The sequence below is a fragment of the Zingiber officinale genome, chromosome 2A, assembly GCF_018446385.1.
Source record: "Zingiber officinale cultivar Zhangliang chromosome 2A, Zo_v1.1, whole genome shotgun sequence".
In the NCBI taxonomy this organism is placed as follows: domain Eukaryota; kingdom Viridiplantae; phylum Streptophyta; class Magnoliopsida; order Zingiberales; family Zingiberaceae; genus Zingiber; species Zingiber officinale.
Window position 1 is genome coordinate 105,571,188 of NC_055988.1, and position 21,762 is coordinate 105,592,949.

Below are 21,762 nucleotides of genomic sequence, written 5' to 3' on the forward strand. Positions count from 1 at the left end.
TATGATAGAGTCCAAGAGAAATTATATGGAGAATTTTAAAAAAGAGAGATGTTAGCGTAACATATATTGAACTAACTAAGGATATGTATGAGGATGCAGAGTAAAGACTTCATGCGGAGCAACTGAAGCATTTCCAATAAAGATAGGGTTACATCAAGGATCAGCTCCAAGTCCCTATCCTTTTACACTAATTATGGACGAACTCACTGCGTACATTCAAGACACAGTACCGTGGTGCATGTTGTTTGTAGATGATATTATTTTGGTAGATGAGACACGTGAAGGAGTAAATGTTAAACTAGAATCTGGGAGGGAAACACTAGAAGGGAAATGTTTTAAGCTTAGTAGATTAAAGACAGAATATATGGAATTTAAGTTTAGTAATATTAGAAGTAATGAAACAATTGTTAAGATAGGAGAGGACGAGTTGCCCGGAACCGAGAGATTTAAATATTTAGGATCATTTTTACAAAATGATGGAGGGATTGAGAGAGATGTCTTACATAGAATACAAGCAAGATGGGTGAAATGGAGGGGAGCGTTAAGTGTTTTATGTGACCGTAAAGTACCTCTTCAACTTAAAGGTAAGTTCTATAAAACCGTAGTTAGACCTTCTATGTTATATGGAGTTGAATGTATGACTCGAGCACATGAGCAGAAGATGAGAGTTGCAGAGATGAAGATGTTAAGGTGGATGTGTGGACATACGAAGATGGACAAAATAAGAAATGAGAGCATTAGAGAGAAAGTCGGAGTTGCATCTATTGAGGAAAAACTCCGAGAGACACGTTTAAGATGGTACGGGCATGTACTTAGACGACCAATAAATGCTCCAATTAGGCGATGTGAAACTATAATAAACATGCATATCAAACGAGGAAGAGGAAGACCAAAAAAGACTTGATTAGCAACAATAAAACAAGATAAAATTTATTTAAATATAGATGATATAATAGGAGATAGAGCTCAATAGCGTAAAATGATTCATACAGCCGACCCCACCTAGTGGGAAAAGACTTTGTTGTTGTTGTTGTTGTTGTATTAGTTAGTTTTGATTTGTTTGATCATCAAAGCAAACATGGAAACAAAGCAACAAACTAGTGATTGTGTTAGACAGCATACCATCAATGGATGGATAATTTTCAACATTAGAATTGTATTCGCTATGATCACATCAGTCACAATAGAGGGGTAAAAAACTATGAAATAGAACCTAGCTATAACATTCAGATCAAGTTTTTGTAAGTGGATAGGATTGAATCTTAGGGGGGGTTAAGATGGTCTAAAACAAGATTGGGATGTGATCCTGTCCGAGAGTCGAGTCGGCGGGCGCTGGGGACGTGGCGCTCGCTGCTGTCTTCAGATGACTTCTAAGATGACGTGGACCTCCGGCGAACCTGCAACAAAGCCGAGCTAGGAAGGGGGTCCCGGCGATGACCCTCCGACGCTCAAGTCAGGCACCAGTGAAATAAAGTGGAAGCAGAGTAACGAAACTGTAGCTATAGTGAATAATCGCGCATACCTCCGTCGAAGTCTGGGGGTCCTTATATAGGATCCCGAGGGGGCGCGTGCACGCTTCCCGAGGCGTGCACGCTCCTCAAAGCATACCTCAAAATGGACGTGTCATGACGTGGAAACTTCCATCGTACGATCTTCTGTCCGGTCTGGTCGCCGACCATGCTGTCTGTCGGCGGCGCATGTCTCGAGAAGGATGTCGCCAGCTGTCTATTTTGTCCTCTTCTCTCTCGTCTATTACTAGGCAGAGCGGGTGAGCCGCTCGATCGCATACTCGGACGGGCATGCAGCCTTAGTCGTTCAGTAGCTCGGCCGAGCGGACTTGCCAGTCGGCGCAACGCCTCTTTTATACGAAACCCCCTGAGCATCGGAAACCCGACCTGTGATCGAGTTGTCTTCGCGTCGGCCTGGGCGCTATTAAGGCCGATCGGCGAGGTGACCTCCCCGCTCGGCCAAAACATTGGTCTGCTCATCTTGACTTTAACTTCCACGTGTCGTTGACCACTGTACGGTCGGGCCCCCTCCTTCACCACCGGATCACGTGCCTCCCCCTCAAGTCTAGTCGAAGGAGGCTAAAAGTCCGACTGACTGGACTACTAGTCTAGCGGTGTAGCGGTCGCTCGGCCACTGAGGTGGGTGCTTCTCTGTTCGGGCATTGTGATGGTGCCAGGCAACCGCTCGGCAGACTACCTGCTGGGCCTTGGAAAGTTTTGCTTGCCGCTGATTACCTTGCCAACCCGAGGGCGATTAATGTTGACGTCTTCAGGATCTCCTCGGAATTCGTGTAAATCCCTGCTATTAAGGTCGAGCATGCGCCCATGCCTGCGTAATGGCGTTCATTAAATGTCGCCCTTTAACCTGTTGCCACGTGGCGCCACCGCCGTCATCATACGGCAAGGGTATCAGCTCCGATGGACAGGCGGTGGTTTGAATTCAACGGTCGGATGTCGACTTCGATCCCGATGACCTGGATCGGGCGGCTAAGGTTGACCGAGCCCTATGTTTATAAAGCACCGGCGCCGAGTGTTTTATGTGACCGTAAAGTACCTCTTCAACTTAAAGGTAAGTTCTATAAAACCGCAGTTAGACCTTCTATGTTATATGGAGTTGAATGTATGACTCGAGCACATGAGCAGAAGATGAGAGTTGCAGAGATGAGGATGTTAAGGTGGATGTGTGGACATACGAAGATGGACAAAATAAGAAATGAGAGCATTAGAGAGAAAGTCAGAGTTGCATCTATTAAGGAAAAACTCCGAGAGACACGTTTAAGATGGTACGGACATGTACTTAGACGACCAATAAATGCTCCAATTAGGCGATGTGAAACTATGATAAACATGCATATCAAACGAGGAAGAGGAAGACCAAAAAAGACTTGGTTAGTAACAATAAAACAAGATAAAATTTATTTAAATATAGATGATGTAATAGGAGATAGAGCTCAATGGCGTAAAAGGATTCATACAGCCGACCCCACCTAGTGGGAAAAGGCTTTGTTATTGTTGTTGTTGTATTAGTTAGTTTTGATTAGTTTGGTCATCAAAGAAAACAAAGAAACAAAGCAACAAACTAGTGATTGTGCTAGACAGCATACCATCAATGGATGGATAATTTTCAACATTAGAATTGTATTCGCTATGATCACATCAGTCACAATGGAGGGGTAAAAAACTGTGAAATAGAACCTAGCTATAACATTCAGATCAAGTTTTTGTAAGTGGATAGGATTGAATCTTAGGGGGGGTTAAGATGGTCTAAAACAAGATCGGGATGTAATAGTGCAGTATGATCCCCCATTCAATGCTTGGAAATGTTATAGGACCGTGATTTTGACTTTCAGATTTTGTTGGTTAAAATGACCATTGAACAATCGTTACATGTTCTCTATCAAGCGTTAAGGAAGAGACCAGATACTATACACAAGACAAGTTTGATAGCTGGAATAAATTCTGGACTATGATATGTCAATAAGTTAAATGGTTAAGAGGGTTTTAGAGTTTCATGTAGTTGTCATGTTGCCCTAAAGATATAAGGAAAGATTTATAGATTTATGGTACAACCCATCATACTTATAGGCTAGAGTGTAGAATTGATAGAAATTAACAAATACAAAGAAAATGCAGCATGAGGCAGAGAATGTTAAAAATGAATATAATTACTAAAGAAGATAAAAAAAATTATTGTTGTTAGGGTGCAATTAGATATAACTATCAATGATAAAATGAGAGAATGTAAGTTTAGATGATATGAGCATATTAAAGAAATGACAATTTTATAATTAGACAAGTTGAATCAATTAAAGTGTGAGAATAGGAGACTAAACGAAATTCTAATTAATGAAAAGAGTGAATTAAAAAATTTGAAACATTCTAGTAATATAGTGTCAATAGAAGGAAAAGATACATGTAGTTAAGGCCTCATAGTAGGACTAACACGATATGTTGATAGCGATGAAGTAGATAGGTTTAGATTGGTGTAACAAAATAATAATAATCCAATTCAATCATACACTTGAAAGCTATATGGGTGTTGACAATGCATGAGCCTACTATAAAAATAAAAAGGACAATCTGGTGCATAAAACTCCCGCCAATGAGGGATCCTGGAGAAAAGTTGGACCATATGGGATCTATTATACATAGTCTTATCCTACATTGTAAGAGGTTGTTTCCGCGACTCTAACCCATGACCTCCAAGTCACAAGGTAACAACTTTACCATTGTCCAAAGCTCATGAGCCTACCAAGCAGCATTATATTTCAATAAAGAAGAACTTGACTGTAATTTATATTCTATGAAGGACTTAACTATAAGATTCATTATTAATTTAAAAAGATAATCTAGAGTAGAGGATGAGGTGTTGAGAACTATTTCACTCTTCTTCTATTTGTTTACAATCTCTATCTCATTTCTCAGATCATGGAATCAAATCATTCATACCTTCACTACTTAGGAATTCGGATACCACTCATCATCTTCACCTTTGTACCTCTTTTCCTTTATAATCCCTATAATAGACGATAGGGAGAAGGAAAACTCTAATGTTGTGCTCTCAGCAAACTAATAGTGAGCGCCTTCCCTCATGCTCCTTTAAAGCCTCATATACCAATGCCAACATTGTTGCCTCTCCTGCCATACTTGGTGCATGGATCCAAGGAGACATCTCCAGGTGTTGAAGTGGTGGCAACACTTTTATCCAACAACTACTGAAAGCAATGCCTCACATAACCCACTATCTCAGCTCTTTTCTCAGTATTTTAGTCTCTGCACCTGCATTGGCAGAAGATTAAGCAATTGCATCTTTATAGATTTCAAGGATGAAGTGTTGGACACTCAAGCACAAACCTAGTTGAGCACATAGAGATTTCATGGAAAAGTATTTAGGGTAGAGAGAGGGCAGACAAAGCTAATTCAAAGACTGTAGGTCAGAAAATTGGTCCTCAATCAAAGGAGGATTCAACTTTGAAAATCTATGGCATCTCAAGGACACTTTTTGAAACCAAAATAACTTGGCTACAGTTTCTAAACTGTAAAAGGCTGAAATTAGAAGAGCAACTTAGGATCGTTGTTCTGCAAAGGAGGAAACATATGATTAATGATTCATCTAGTGTAATTAAATCAACCTCATGCTCATGAACATCATTCAAATGAAAACGCAACAGCTTCCCTATCAATTTATAAGTCCTCCTTTATTGTAACATTTACTCCGGCTTCAACTATTCAATCTTAACATCACGATAGTGCATCCCCTTATAAGGGCCCTTCAATTTCCCCTCGGATTATAAGTTCATGAGCATAAACATATGACATGTTTATCAGAATTTTTATTTCATATTTTTCTTTTCAAGTAAAAACAAAGTTTGTACTATTGGTGCCATGAAAGGATGGCCCTTTTACCGCTTTATCCAATAAAAATAATACAAATGTAGATTTGTCCCTGCAGCTTTCTTTTGCTTTGCAACACATTGTGCTAGCATAGCAGAGATGTTGTAAGTAACCATGAAATGTTAGAAACAGTACCCAACATAAACGGGCTGTCTAAACATCAAAACATTTCCAATCTAATTACGCTGCTTGTTCCAATCACAAGTGAAAAACTGTGTTGTTCGTTTTAGCAAAGATAAAGAAATAACTTTGAGAAAATGATAATTTGGCATTAACAAAATAAGATTAATAGCAGCAAAAATTTAAAATTAAACAGATAACAGAGAGGATGAAACTGTCTCCGAACCCAGAACCGATGGGACAAGGAAGTAGGAGCAGCACGTTCCGGCAGCACCATCTGATCTGCGGCGTCCAAGAAATTAGGGTCCTCCGCGCAGGCCGCCTCGGAGCAGAGCCGAAGCGCCAGAGCTAGCTGGAGCTGGTACGTCTCCTCAGCCTGCTGCGCCCAGCTCTTGGCCGACGACGACGACAGACCGGCAGCGGCGCCGTCCTGCCCCCGCCCCTCTCCTCCCGCCAAGGGATTAAATCCTTCCGAATCGACGTTCGAGGAAGAGATCGTAGCGGGAAGGTAGTAGTCTCCCGAGAAGGAGCTCCCCCCGTAGCTGCTCCCGCTGGACTGCCGCTGCAGCGGGGGCGGCGCCGCCACGGACGAGGCGTTGATCGGCCACTCAAAGCGAGCGGCGCGGGCCTTGTCGGAGGGAGGAGTATCGAACAAGGGAGGCAGAGCCTCATCAGGGTTCTGGCCGAGGAGGGAGTAGCTCGATCGCCTCCCGGGCATTTCCATTACCCAAAGAAGGGGAGAAACGCACAACAAATTAGGGATCAGGCAAAATCGAGGTAAGTTAAAGAAGGAAACAATCGTCGGCGAAATTAGGCCGGTCGCCGGCGTTGAGAGAGTCGATTTGGATGGAGGAAGAGGAAGAGAGGAACGATCGAAGTAGAGCCTCAGCAGGCACCATTAGTATTTTTATGTTTTTTTTTTCTTATATATCCGTAAATTATAGTCGCTCCCAGTCGATAGTCAACGCTGGACAGCTAGTTTTGCAGGTAATTTTACTCAAAACCGTCAAAATCTGCTCTCACTCCCTCGCTGCCCGACGCTGTGGGGAATTATATTTTAAAATTATCAAAACTATATGTAAAATCTAATGTTACTCTGTGGTGTTATATTTTGTAATATAAATTACGAAAATCATATTCCAAAATCTGAATATGTTTCCCTAGTTTAAAGTAATCAACCAGCCGAGTTTTATGCTAGTTTGATGGTGTTTAAATTTATTTAATAAAATAATTGAACTAAGTCCAACTTAAAATGAATTAAATTATTTTAAAATGATGGTTTAAATTTGATTTGACTTCTTTTTTTCTAAGAGTTTATATTCGATTCATTCAGATTGATTATTTAAAATGTTTACCATTTCAAACTTATTTGATTTGTTATTAAGTTTAATAATACATAAGTTTATTTGTTTATTTTAAAAATATATATATATTTATTTATCATGTTGGTAATAATTTGATTGAGGGACAAACTTTTACCATTTTTGTTGGGTTATTCAAATTGAGTTTATATAATATCTTATTAAGCCGAATGCTAAATTGGTTGATAAATGTTTGATTCATTTTACAATTTTAGCATTGTTCTTAATCAATGGGGGTTCAAATTTCATCTAAAAAATATTACACTTGAGTAATTTCAAAAACTTATGATTCCTTGTGTCAGGATCTATTTACACTTCTCAATTTACTATGATTATTTTTATGGAACCAAATTGACCTTCTCTAAAATTAATCTGATAATAAGAATTATCAAAAAAATAAAGGAAGATAGGAATCATCCTATTAATGTTTGTAGAGGAAAGAATAGTGTATGAGAGTTGTTAAAAAGTGAATAAGATGTATCTCATTAAGATTGTAAATGAATTGTATATTAGTAAATAAATTTGGTATTCGACTTAGTAAAAATTTATTTATATTCATTCAATACATATATGATTGATTAAATAAATAAACTTAAATAACTCGTTAAATTAGACAAACAAACTTGAACAAATATGTATTCAACTCATTAAGATTTGCGAACAACTTTGTAAATAACATTCATGAATCATGTTCATTAATAAAACTCTTATAAAAATATTAAATAAAAATAATTAAATAAATAAATAAATTTGAATTATCAAACTCAATAACCAATCAAACGAATAAAAGTTTAAAAAAATCAAACTCGTTTGAATTTAGAGCTCGATACATTTAAACAAACTAAACTCAAATCAAGGTTAAATTAAAAATTTGATAACATCTAAACGAATTAAACTCAAACCAAGCTCTTTAAAAATAATCTAAGTCAAACTTCAATAATCATTTTAAATACTTAGTTTACTTTAAGTTTGACTTAATTTGACTCAATTATCTTATAAAACAAATTTAAACATCTTAAAATTTAAGTCGGCTTAATTTGTTTATTGTCCGATATCCGGGAAAGAAAGGCAGAGTTTCACTTTTGTTTAATTATTATTTCTGTAATATTCGACTGTTTACTAGGGGAAGAAAACAAATAAACAATATTTAGGAGAAAGGTGAGAAAAACATTTTAAAACATATTATTTAAGTGAAAAAAGAAAATTAAGATGGATAAACAACATTAGAAAGGGTCATTTTTTTTATCCTTCTCAATTTTTTTTAATCAGCATAGAAACAACAATTAGAGTATTACATTAGTATAAAATTATTATAACAACGTTCTATTTATAATTTTGTATTTAAATATCTTGTTTTACTTCATTTTAAAACGGATTTGTATAAAGTAGTTCTACGTGTTGGCTATATTTTTTAAAAAATATTAATAATAAGCATTATTATTATTATTATTATAAATCAAGCTCGACTAGTTTTTAGGCTGATTGACAATTTACTTATTTTTAGAAAATAAAAATTATTTTAAACTTTTATCACAATTTAAAATATTTGAAATAGAGTTTATATTTTAAATTATTTTAATTTTGTTCAACAATTCACATGACGCATTTCCAGCAAATATTTTAATTTTATATTAAATATTGATGTTTTAGTGAAGAAAGTATTTTGGTAGAAAATTAATATAGGAAGTCCTTTTATCCATTTAGAAACTATTCTGTAGGAAGTAATTCTAAGACATATTCAAGATAAAAGAATTATAAATAAGGTTTTATTTTAATAATTTGTAAAAGAATATTTTCTTTAGGTCAAAATATATATATATATATATAACTCAGAGTAATATAAACAGATTGGGTAAGAATTAAAGTGAATATCTTAGAAATCCACTTCTAAGTGGTGTATAAATTATTTCAATTTTATTTGATAAATAAAGTATGGTTGAAAGTCAACGGGATTTCTTTTTTTTACTGAATTATCAAAGAAGTGGATTTTTTTTTATATAATAACATATAGAAGATATTTGGAGAGTATATTTGTTTAAAGAGTTATGATACGTTTAAGGAAAAATCTTAATAAAATATTCAAAGATAGACTAATAAATTCATGGCTCATCATTTCACTTTTTACGGGTCATCATCATTTTATGTGTTTATCTTTAAACATTTCATTGAGATTTTTTCCTTGAGCATATCATTTTTCTTCTTCAAATATCTCCCTCTCTTAAATATCCTCCATTGTGGGGGATATTTGAAGAATGATTGAAAATCATCGAGTACAGATTTTCGAGCATAAATTTATGCCCAATAATTTCCTCTAGGCCCACCAAAGTGGTGGGTTGCCACTATTTTTTTATTTTTTTAAAATTTAATTAAATCTGGTGTGACCCACCAAAATGGCGTGGAAGTGGAAAATATTTCATTGTGAAATTTGAGATATTTGAATAATAAGATATTTGAAAAATGATGTGAAAATGGGGGCCACAAATATTTGGGAGAAATATGACCTACTCATTGTGGTCATGGATGCTCTAATAAAATATTCCAATTGTAAAATACTAAAGTATCATTTTGTATATTGTTCATTCCTGGCGCATGCATACTTTTTGCACACGTATTTCTCTTCTAAAATGTGATTCGGGATTGTAGCAGCTTCGACACTGTAGTTGCTATAAATGTGTCATTGTTATAATTTAGAATGGTCACAATTGTTATAGTTGTAGTGTAATTATTATAACTCTATCTCATAACTATTATATTAAGTAGTTATGATTTTATAGTTGTTATAATGTGAAAAAATTTAAGACTTAAATTATTCAATCTCCGAAAAGGATTTACTAGTTGTAGATATTCTAACGAACATCAATTTTATATATTATATGTTTCATGGTTTAATCATAGTAACAAATTATTACCTCTCAAAATTTAAGGTTTAATATTCACAACAACTTTGAAACCATAGTCATTGCGACGTGAATGTTAAACTATAAAATTTAAAAAGTCATATTTTTTAATTCAGATTGAATCATGATACACACAATATATTAAATCTATGCTTATTCAAAGATCTACAATCAGTTATGTGAAATCCATAACGACATGATTTCAAGCTAAAAAAAATGTCGTTTAAATCTTTTTTTTTTAGTTCTAAAGAATTTTAATTTTTAAAATTTTTATTAAATTTTTTTTCATATTATGAGAGCTATTAAACCGTAGTTGGTATAATGGGTTCCAACAATTTCAAGATTTAGACGAGAAATGTGTCTGTCAAAAGTAAACATTATAACGGAAGGTAGTTGAGTAAGTGTATATGAAATAAGACTTTTTTAATAAAAAATCAAAATGGAATGTCAGGTTCGTTATTCATAAAATAAGGGATACTATTGCAAAAATAGTAAGTATGTGAATTATAAATTATTATTATTATTCATTTGACGCTGTCTTATATTTTTGTATAATTTAGGAGTCTAAATTTTACCTGATTAATCTTGAGGCGTCTACAATCCCTTAATTTTTCCATCAAATACATATAAAAATATTCATAATAAGAACATTTACGTTAAATACTCTATTAAAATATTTTATTCTAAATTTTAGATAAGATAGTTAAAAAAAAATTTGTATCAGTTATCATATCCATTTCCTAAATTATGCAGTTATGAATAGTACTTTTCTAAATTTATGGAATGAATTCCATTTCCTAAATATTATAGAGGATAGAGGAGAAATAAATAAACTGATATATGGTGTATTGAAAAATAAATATCCAAATTTAATAAAATCACTTTTTTACCCTAAATTATATATTTTGGATAGAAAAATTGGTGTGGATGCTCTAATAAGTCAACAGTCGATCTCTACGGTATTCACCGTCCTTGTAAGATTGTTTCAACGTTTAAATAAGTAATCTGTTTGTAAATACAAACTTTTAGTTTTTTTTTCACACATGAGTACTATGAACCGAGACCGCCCAAACACAATTTTTTTAAAAAAAAATCAGTGTTGACTCGTGCCCCAATAAAGGATCCAACTATGGTCTTTATTTTTATTAAAATTTGGTGTTGGCATCTATAATGATTGGAGCTCTCAGAGAGCTCCTTCGTTGTCATATTAACGTCACGTCAAAATAAAAACTCTCACACGTCTCTCAACTATAAAAAAATCTCTCAACAACTTCATGGTTCTACACTTTTCATTATATATATTTCATTATCTCTCCTTCATATTTACATTTTATATAATTAAAATTTTATAAATTACTAATATGAAATAACATTAATAATTTAAAAAAATACATAAATATTACAATACATATATCACAATTAATAAATTATTTTTTCACTGATTACAATTGCAACGTTCCCAGATATACTCAACTAAGTTGACTCGAAGTTGATGATGTAGTTGATTATCATGTAGCTCGTAATTTCTCCAGATGTATTCTTGGAATTCTTGGTTGGAGCCTTGAAATATTTATGATGGAGGATCTCCTTCATCGTCTGACCAATTGACTACTGCATCTCCCTCATTCTCAATAATCATTGATGTGGTGGTAAAAGGAGCTCGCCAAGGGTGAGTCAAAGGTGGAAAAAATAGTTGACGTAGATGTCAAAGTCAAGGTATGGAATCGCCAGGTCACTAAAGTTAGTCGAGCGGGTGACAACGGGCCAATCGGGCATGTTTGCCTACTCAGCGAAAGGAGGGCCTAGGAAAAGTGTGTTGCCCGGAGGTTCGTCCAACCAGATTGCTCGTCCGGACGGGTGATAGGTAGCGCCCCAATATCCAAGCGACTAAAGAGAAGGATAGTTGTTCGCAATTGTGACGACCCTATAAGGGCTAGTCCGACCGGACCGCATGTATGACCATATGAGGAACAACCTACTAAGCCGAACAACCGTGGAGAAGAACAACCTCGAGCAACTAGACGGGGAATCCTGGCCGAGCGGCTCGCTCGCTCGGTTAGCAGTGGGACCCCTTGCTTAGCTCATCGTATCCTTCTGGAAGTTGGTGTCGTTGATAGCAGGGCATAGTTAGTTGGCAAATTGTACGATAGAAGTTTACACTGTCACATCAGTGATTTACACGTCTTGTTAAGTAATGATGTTAGAGATACATTTCTGGCTTATCTGTTCATAAGAAAATGGGAAAATGTGCACGCGTCTTAAGAAGAGTGCACGTATGCAACAATGTCACTATATAAAGGGGGGTCTATTCGCCGGAGGAGGTATGCGTTATTAGTGATTACGCTCTTATTACTGCTACAATTGTCTTTGTTCTCCACTATTGTCGGAGACTGACTTGAGTATTAGAGGGTCAACACCAGGGATCCCTTCCTCGGCCTGACACTGATGTTCTTGATTTTTGTAGAGCAGAGCAAAGTCTTCACATGTTCAACTACAGAGCCACATCCCCAGCTAGCTGTTTTCACCGCTTTTGGATAGGACCATATTGACGTCGTATGTGGGAACTTAACTTGTATCCGAGACTTGAAGATTGAGGATGCTAGACGACTTACGACTGTGACATTGATGTAAGAAGAATTGGACATGTTGATACAAGCACGAGCGGCCAAGATGTTGGAGCGGCAGCAGTAGGCGATAGCTGATCGCTAAGTAAATGAACCTGCGACGTCAGCAACAGGCCAGTAGGCCGGCCATAAAGGCCGAGCAGAAAACACCACTAATTATAGGCTAAACAACAAGTCAACTGGTACATTTGGAGATGCACCAAATGTGTTGATCCCCTTTCACCGAACATTGTTCCACACCCCTTTAGAGGAACAAGACTGAGGAGATATAAAGCACAAGAATCCTCCTCGGACGATGCACCTATTCGGGATGAATGGAAGGGTAAATCACCTAGGTTCGATGACTCCCCCAAATGGATAAATAGATAGTTTTCTCAGGGGATCCTGGACAACACAATACCACGACATTACATGTCATTAACGATCGAGGAGTACAATGAGACAACCGACCCAGAGGATGATCTAATCAAGTTCGACAACATGACCACACTCTATCAATACACTGATGGAGTGAAGTGCCAAGTCTTCCTCACTACTCTTTTTGGATTAGCGCAGAGGTCGTTCAAACGCCTGTCGATCGGATCGATCGGATCAATCGGAGAAGATTTGGTTGAAGCCTTCCGAGCGGAGATATTTAACTCAGAAATCCTCTAGCCAAGCGGGCTTGTCCTCTTGAAACTTAGCCAGCTGAGCCTTGGATGCCTTTAGCTCGGCCTTCGGAGACTTCAGCTCGGTGTCTTGATGGGTGATTTTCTGTTGCTCTGCTGATCGGCTTGATTGTTCTTCGAATAAAGTTGTCTCAGTCTCCTTAAGCTTCTTGTCCAAGGCCCGAGCCTCCAGATTTTTCTTCTCCAGGTCCTCTATGGCGTGAAGTTTCCGAGTGTTCTCTGATTTGACCTTAAAGTCAAAATCTCGGGCTTGCTTGTTGAGCCACTCGAACTGTTGGGCTTGCTCCTGACTCTTACTCTTTTCTATCGACAGTACCAGCTCAGAGCCAACCAACTATTGGGAAGACTTTTCTAAATCCTCCTTCAACTGAGCAACCTCATCGGTGAGCACTTCAACAATAGCTCGGGATGCACTTGTTGATTAGATCGAGGCCCGCAGTTGCTTATTTTCATGCTCGAGGAAGGTTAACCTTTGACGCATAATCAAACTCTCCACCCAGAACTGTAAAAAGAAAGAATCGGAACAACGTAGTAAAGGCAAATAGAATTTTTTGAGGAACGTAACTTACCATTGTGGATTTTTGAGTGAAGATGCCAGCCAACTCCTCGAGCAGGATGGTCATCACCCTGCCCTTGGCATCCGCCTAGGTCTGGGCCAGAGGACCTTGGATGCGAATCATGTGCTCGGGCGATCGGGGCATATCATCGCTTGGAGAGGGCCAAGCGTCAGTGGACAGGTGGATTAAAGCTGACATGTGTCTACGACCGATCAGATCGGAGGGCTCCGAAGTCGCCTGACCCTTGGATTTGGACTTTGAGGGGCGGATCATGGAAATTGAGGTCGCCAAATCGACCGACAGTAGGAGGAAGGAAATCGGCTATTCTAGAATCCTGTCGGCCGACAACTCGAGCACTAATGGAGTCTAATAGGAAGAAGGCGACATCGGCAAAGTAACCATCCTCTTGGGGATGGAAGAAGACAAACTCTCATTCTGCTCGGATGGGGGTCGAGAAGTAGGCACTTCTGTAGGTATCGTTGTTGAGGCTCTCGAGTAGGAGGTACCCTTCAAGCGGAGTCTCTTCTTCCTCTGGCGCTGAACTAGCGGCTCGCTAGAGCCTGCTAACTTGGTCAACATCGACTTAGACAATGTGGCCATCGGGACCATGGTGGGTCGCATGGGAGGAAGCTCCCAGTGGTAGCGGCGGCATTGCTCCCTACCGCTCGGCTCGCCTTACAAGTCTAATCAGCCGAGTTGTCAATTGGCAAAAGTCCGCGGTCTTCCAGCTCGGTCGCACCGCGAGCATTGATCTCGGCATTAGAGAGCTTACTCTTACTGCTCAGTAAGGACTTCAACATGACTTCAGCTGTAAAAATGAAAGTGAAATCAGTTAGATTCTAAGGCGATATAGAGAGAAAAAGTTTACCTAATGAGTTGGGTAGCCGTGAGGAGAGGGGGGGGGGGACAGTCCAAAAATATATAGATCGCCTTCGTGCATCAACTTATGTATGTGGTACTTCTGACTAGCCAGATGAGCGGGCACCTTAAGGTAGGTCGACTCCTAATGATATTTGTGTAATACGGGAGGCTTCATCAGCTCCATTTGCCAGCCTATTGGGAATGATGACCGTTTAGGAAGGAGAACAAAAAAGTAATGCTCCTTCCAATGTTTGTTGGAAGAGAACATTTTATTAAAGAATACAAAGCTCACTCGGGCTTGTATAAGAAAGTTTCTGCCTCAGAGAGCTTGGGATAGTAAAAGTAATGGAAAATGCGGGGGACGAGCGGGATGTCATATAAGCGACAAAAGCCTAAAGGAGTTCGACACTAATTGATACAAAGGAATATGGAAATATCTACAAACTGCAGAAAAGAATGGGTGGATTGGGAATCATAAATCGACCAAAATTGGTCTTTGAAAAAGGTAAGGAAGTCGTCCAGTAGCTTGTGTGGGCGCACATACACAATGGGGATGGCTATTTGGTAGTCATCAGGGATGCTATAAGTCATTTGCATATGAGTGATTTGGTGGCCATTGAAGTCGGATTTCATGAAAGTGTACCACAGTTCGATGACGGGTGGAGGAGGAGGAGAGGAACATGCCATAGAGAAGCGATGAAAATCAAAGATCGAGACGGGAGAGGGTGTTGGAGCAATCCATTGGTATGTGCGACCATGTGTTTTGGTGTTTGGGCAAAGAGTTTAAGTTAAGTTCACCCTTATTATTTGATATGTGTATGTGAGTGTGCAGGATTCCAGGATACACATATGACTCAGCTTGATGGCTTCAGGTCCGATAAAGGATGGAGCATCCAAGGGACCATGGACAAAGCAACAAGGACACGGGCCGAGGGAAGCGACTTGGAGGCATATACTGTTAGAGTGTATACTAAAAGCCTAGCTTTTGGTATAAATATTTATCTAGAAATAAGAATCACATTGGTCAAATGTCTTCATTTATGATAAATGAAGTTGTTCAATTAATTTATATTGTAGATAACATGGTGTGTGGTGTCACACACAGAGGATCATGTTATCAGTACCTTATAAATTATAAACAGTAGCTCACGACCATAATGGAAAGGAACAAACCATTGGAAGGTCGTAGTGTAATTAGGTATTAGTTTATCTTAACTATATAATTACACTAGTACACTTGGAGTGTATTGAGTAGGACCATTAGAGGTCGTTTCTTTTATACTGACTTTATAAAAAAACAAATACCTCAGTTATTATGGAAGTGTGTACTCTTAATCCTAATATAATAACAAGCACATATATTTGATATTTATTTCTTTAATTTATCAATGGGTGAGATTTAGTTCGATGAATCAATAAGCCCGATAAGTTGGGAAATGATATCACTTATAGTGTGTGTTGTTGATTATAGAAGGAAACTGTGTCCTAGTGATCTAGGTTGAGAATGTCCCCAAGAGGAGCTCATAAGGATTGTCATGTTAAACCTGCGGTGGACATAGTCCGACATGACGATAAAGTTGAGTGGTACTACTCTTGAGCTAGATATTAATTAAGTGAGTTGTCAAGAACTTACTTAATTAGTGGCATTGTTATCTTAAACACAGGAGACTAACACACTCATAAGAAGGAGCCCAAAATGTAATTTGGGATTGGTGCGAGTTCAATAATAGTTCTTTAGTGGAATGAATTATTATTGATGAAATTAAGTTATGTGTTCGGCGAACACGGGATGCTTAAATTCATCGGAGACCAAACCAATTCCTCCTCTCATCCCTATCGTAGCCTCTAGTATATAGATTTATACCCACCGCATACCCACGATAGTGGCCAAGCTAGCTTGGGAACCAAGCTAGGGCCGGTAAAATTGGGTGGCCGCCCTAGCTGAACCCAAGCTAGTGGGGGCCAAATTAAATTAAAAAGGGATTTTAATTTTAATTTTTATTATGTGGAAGAAATAATTTTTTAAAGAGAATTAAAATTAAAATATCTCTCTTGTAAAAGATCTACAAAAGATTAAAGAAAGAGATTAAATCTCTTTCCTTATTTGTAGATTGGTGAGATATTTTATTTTCTCTTTAAAATTATCCACATGTTGATAAAATTAAAATTATAGAAATTTCCTTTTATCAACCATGAAGAGATTTTTAAAGAGAAATTTTATTTTTAAAATTTCCGGAAACAAATTAGGAAGTTTTAATTTGTTGATTAAAACTTGTCTAATTTATTTCCTCTTGATGTGGCCGGCCATTAGAGATTAATTGGAGAAATATTATTTTATTTTTCTCAATTAAATCTTGTCAAGGGAATTAAGGAAATTTTATTGTAATTAAATTTCCTAATTTGCCTAGGCCAAGGAATATAAAAGAAGGGGTGAGGGTGCCTTCATAAGAGATAACCTCTATTATTTTCTCTCCCTCTTTTGGTTCCTTGGTGTGGCCGGCCATCCTTTCCCTCTCTTCTTCTTGTGGTGGCCGAACCCTTCTCTTTCCTTGGAGCTCTTGTGGTGGCCGGATACTACTTGGAGAAGAAGAAGAAGAAGGAGAGGAAGCGAGCATCTCTTGGAGCTTGGTTAGTGTTTTGATTTTCTTCCTTGGTGAAGCTTTTTCTTTTGTGGCCGAACCTAGCTAGGAGGAGAAGAAGGTGGTTGGTGGTTTCTCATCTCGGAAGATCGTTGCCCACACAACGTCCGAGGTTAGAAGAGGAATACGGTAGAAGATCAAGAGGTTTTTCTTAAAGGTATAACTAGTAATTTTTCTTTCCGCATCATACTAGTTATTTTTGGAAATAATACTAAATACAAGAGGCATATGATTCTAGAGTTTCGAATTTGTTTTCGATATAGTGTTCTTTTGTTTTTCTTTTCCTTGTGATTTGATTGTTCTTTTCGGTTAACCTAAAGTTATTTTAGGAAATTAAATATTAGCTTTCTATAAAAGGTTTTGTCTAGTCGGTGGTGGTTGCTCCCATATCCAAGAAGGCCATGTGCCTCGCCACGTCAGTACTGGGAACCGATTATGAAAATTAATACTTAATGGAATTAATAACTTAAGGTGACTTGGGTCGAACGTGTTAAGTTCCGCAGGAGATCCAAGTCAAAACCTAAAAGAACGAATAGATTAAGTTTTGGATCAAACGTATTAAGTTCCGCAGGCGATCCAAAATTTAATTTAAAAGAACACATGGTAGCTAGGAAAAGGATCAGACCTTTGTACAAAATTTTTGTACAGTGGAACCTCTAGGTTTTCCGAGTAGCAACCAACATATACGAAGGATGATATTGGGGACGAGTCGCGGACTTGGATGCATCCAAGGGATGAGAGCCAAAGGAAGTAGGCTTGAAGGCTAAAGGTCAAGGCTGCAATGAAGGGGTCAAGTAAGTCGTGAGGGTACGAGTGTATGAGAGATTGTACTAAAGGTAAAATCCTAAATTTAGGGTTTTACTATAGCAGTTACTATAGCAGCACTGTAACAATACTATATCAGTACTATAGCAGTTGACTGGTGTTTTCATCAGTCGATTGGTGTTTTCATCAGTCAACTGGTGTAGTCGACTAGCAGTCACCTGGGAGCGAATATAATGCTTCTTGATCCTGTCCGAACCAGGGGTCAACGAACGCTGGGGATGTGGCGCTCTCTGTTGGATCCTCGAGTGCTCCGGCCAACCTGCAACAAAACCGAGCCGGGGGGGTGTCCCGGCGACGGCCCTCCGATGATCAAGTCAGGCGAGGGAATAGATGAAGAAAGTGGCTGCAGGATGAAGACTCTCCTACCTCCGGTGAAGAAATGGAGACCTTATATAGACCTCTCGAGAGAGCCTGGGTGCGCCAATCAAAGCAATCACCTGCTTTCGACCATGCCCAGGTATGGGTCTGTCAGAAGGGCATCCATAAGGCCATACCGCTACTGTATCAACCTCTCCATGATGTGACGGCAAGATCCTTTATCGTGAAATCTTGTGTACGGCATAATCATGACTTCTACCGACATCCCATATCCCGAGCCGAACGAATAGGCCGCTCGACTTCTGTATCCTCGCCCTTATCTCGGCCGAACGGACCACCCGCTCGCCCCTTTGGTTCCAGCCGGGCATCCTTGGCGTCGGAAACCCAAGCCTATGGTTGGGTTATCTCGCCCGCCGGACCGCTTAATCGCTGACGCGCCATTACCCGCTAGTCGCCCTCCATCCGTCCTCAGTGGGACCCTTCGTGAGTGGGTCCCCATTTCATCACGGATCACTTGCCTCCCTTCAAGTCTAGTCGAAGGAGGCGAGTCCGACCGACTGGACTATGTGTCCGAGCGAGCGGTCGACCATTGCTTATAATATCCCTTGAGCCGTTCGACCTTTATGCCAAATTCAGCCGCTCGGCTGTCTTGGCGTTCAACGTGGATGTTTGCTTGTCTAAATCTTCTCGAAAATCACGCAATCCTTTTCATTAAGTCGAAGCATGCGTGGTATGGGCGCATTAATTGCGCGGTGACGAGCGCCACGTGGCTCTTCTCGCGTGGCGGTGATGATCGTACGATGGGACGCCGATTGTTTTGAAATGACGGTTAGATGATGACCTCGTCTCTCATGACTGCATCCGACGGACGAGGTGACCAGCCTCGTTCACATAAAGCCTTACGCTGCATTCTCTGTTTAATTGCGCGTCCTCCGTCGAAGGTGCCCACGGCTGCATCGTTCCAGCTGTCCTAGTTCTTGCCTCTGGGTGGTTTTCGGCTTTCTGGTGATCCTCTCCGTTCATCTTCCCTCAGTAAGCTTCCCCTTCCTTTCGTTCGGCCTTTCCCTTTCGCAGGGAACTCCTTTCGTCCCCTTGCTTGCGAACCTTTATCTGTCCTCTGTTTCCGAGTTTCTTTCGGCTTCCTTCTTTCTTTTTCTTGGTACTTTAGTCATGACGAGCACTTCCGTACCCGCTGTTGATGTTCATGGTCCCTGGTATATGACCATGGAGAGTAAATTTGACGAGGAGGTCGCTCGGCGTCTTGTTCAGACGTACGGGATCCCGGACGACCATGAAATAGTTGTAGCCGACCCGACCGACCGGCCCCATAACCCGCCGATCGGTACCATTTGTTTTTTTCTGGACCAATTCCAGGGCGACCTTAGATTTCCTACCCATCCGTTTATTTTGGAAGTTTGTAATTATTTCCGCATCCCGCTCGGCCAACTTGTGCCGAATTCCTTTAGGCTACTGAGTGGGGTGGTCGTCCTCTTTAGGCTGCTTAGTATCCCACTCGACCCCAAAATATTCCACTTCTTCTTCTACCCCAAACAATCCGAGTTGGGCACTTTTATTTTCCAAAGTAGAATAGGCTTCAAATTTTTTGATAATATGCCGACCTCCAACAAGCACTGGAAGGAGTTCTTCTTCTATATACGGCTTCGAGCCAAGATTCCAACCAAATGGCGATCATGTCTTGACCCAAAGAGTTTCGCAAATTGTATAATCCAATCTACCTTCATACGTGGTTGTCCCACAAAATCGACCATTGCTTCTCAAGGTGTTGTACATTTTAGATTATCCCATGGCCAATCTTCCCTACCGCATGGGTAAGGACTCTTTACTCCCTTTTTTGTCTTAATATTTTAATTTTTCTACTACACTACTGAAGTCATGGCGCTCCAAGGCTACTGATCATCCGAAATTGAAAGCCGTGGAAATTGAGGCGGCTACAAAAAGAACTCGCCGAGCGGGTCTAATCCCACCGCCTCCTAAGAGGAGAGGGGACGCATCACAATGGTTACCCAATCCGCCTCAACGGAGGTTGAGGCGGATCCTGCTTCTCCGCTCACCGGTAGGGAGTCCCCAGTGGGATTCACCATCGAAGTTCGCGGAACGTCGAAGAGACCCCACCTTCCGCCGACCCAAGAGGGCGAACCACAGGCGCCGATCGAGTCGCCGGATCGCACGCCGTCGCAGATCGGGACCTCGTGGCCTCGCCCACCGCACAGCCCTCTGGCTCTCCTCCTCGGACTCGTCGTCGCTTACGACGGTTGGGCGAGTCCTCGGGCCAGGCGACGGCGGCTGAGGAGGTGCCGGCCGGCCACCCGACCCTCAAGACTACCCTTCGATTCCCATCGGAGGAATATTTATTGTCTTCCGATCGGCCATCAAGCCTCGTTCATGAGATAACCTTGTCGGGTCCGCTCGCCAAACTTTTTGAGGACGCCCAGATTCGGGTGGCCCTCATGAGGCCCAAGCTGACTCGATAACCACACGCGAGCCACCTGTAGGTTCATTTTCTTCTTGTGCCTGCTTCTTTGTTTGTTCCCGATTTTATTGTTTCCATTACAGCATTGGGTCGAGCAAATCGCCACTAGCCATCTGGCTAGCCGAGTGGAGGATCTCATGGAAAACTCCAAGTCTCGGGGTCCATCGGACGAGCGGGAGAAACAAGCCCTCGAGGTCGAGCAGAAGAAGTCCGCCGACTGGCTACAGAGGTGGCCCGACTTGAAGACTTGGTGAAGAAGCGTGACGGAGACGTGAGCTGCCAAAAGACCTTTTGAGCTCTGGACAAGATGAAAGTGAAGTCCAGAGCTCGACAATCTAAGAAGCTGAAGCCCAACTAGCCGCCGAACGGGATGAGCGCTCAGCACTAAAGCGGAGGTGGACCAAAAGTTCTCCAAGATTCACTAATTGCCACCCGAGCGCGCCGAAAGTACAAGGAGGGGGGAGCCGAGTCGCCAGCAGCAAGGCGCCAAGAATACCTCCGCCGGAGCGGTTCGCTAAAAGTTCGGTGGCAACGCTCTCAACTTTCGCCGAGGCGGTCAAGGTCACCATGGCGTACTTGAAGAAGGGTGGCCACCTCCGTGAAATGCACATTCGCCTTGATCCGCGACCATGATAGACGACATCCCGGACGGTTTCTTTAACTTTGAAGATCCGGAGTGAGGCGAGTTCTTCCAAGTACTTTCTGTATTTCATCCGCTTTGCGGATGTAAAATTTTTGTACGCGCCGTTCGACATAGTTGTGTTCCTTTGCTTGTATTTTTGTTTGCCCTCCATTGCCCTTCTTTTGTCTGTTTGGTGCTTATTCGTAGAGTCAGTTAAGCTCCACGTGCTCCCCACTAGATGACCGATCAGGTTAATCAGTTGACTTGTTTTCCTCGAAATCGTTTAGCGCTTGGCTATGCTGTTTGCATTCAGTGAATGCGAAGTATTGGCAAACTGATGGCCGATCGGACTTAATCAATCTAGTACTTGCGAACGC

At 40.1% G+C, this 21,762-nt stretch overlaps 1 protein-coding gene across 2 annotated transcripts in view; it reads right to left on the bottom strand.

The window, feature by feature from the left end:
• The window catches only part of LOC122041852 (serine/threonine-protein kinase CTR1-like), a 40,739-nt gene extending 34,314 nt beyond the window's left edge, over positions 1 to 6,425 (bottom strand). For both annotated transcript variants that reach the window (XM_042601699.1, XM_042601700.1), the window contains exon 1: positions 5,749 to 6,425. In XM_042601699.1, the coding sequence (XP_042457633.1) occupies positions 5,749 to 6,246 (498 nt within the window). In that variant the 5' untranslated portion in view covers positions 6,247 to 6,425. The remainder of the gene's footprint in view (positions 1 to 5,748) is intronic.
• Positions 6,426 to 21,762: the final 15,337 nt, after the last annotated feature.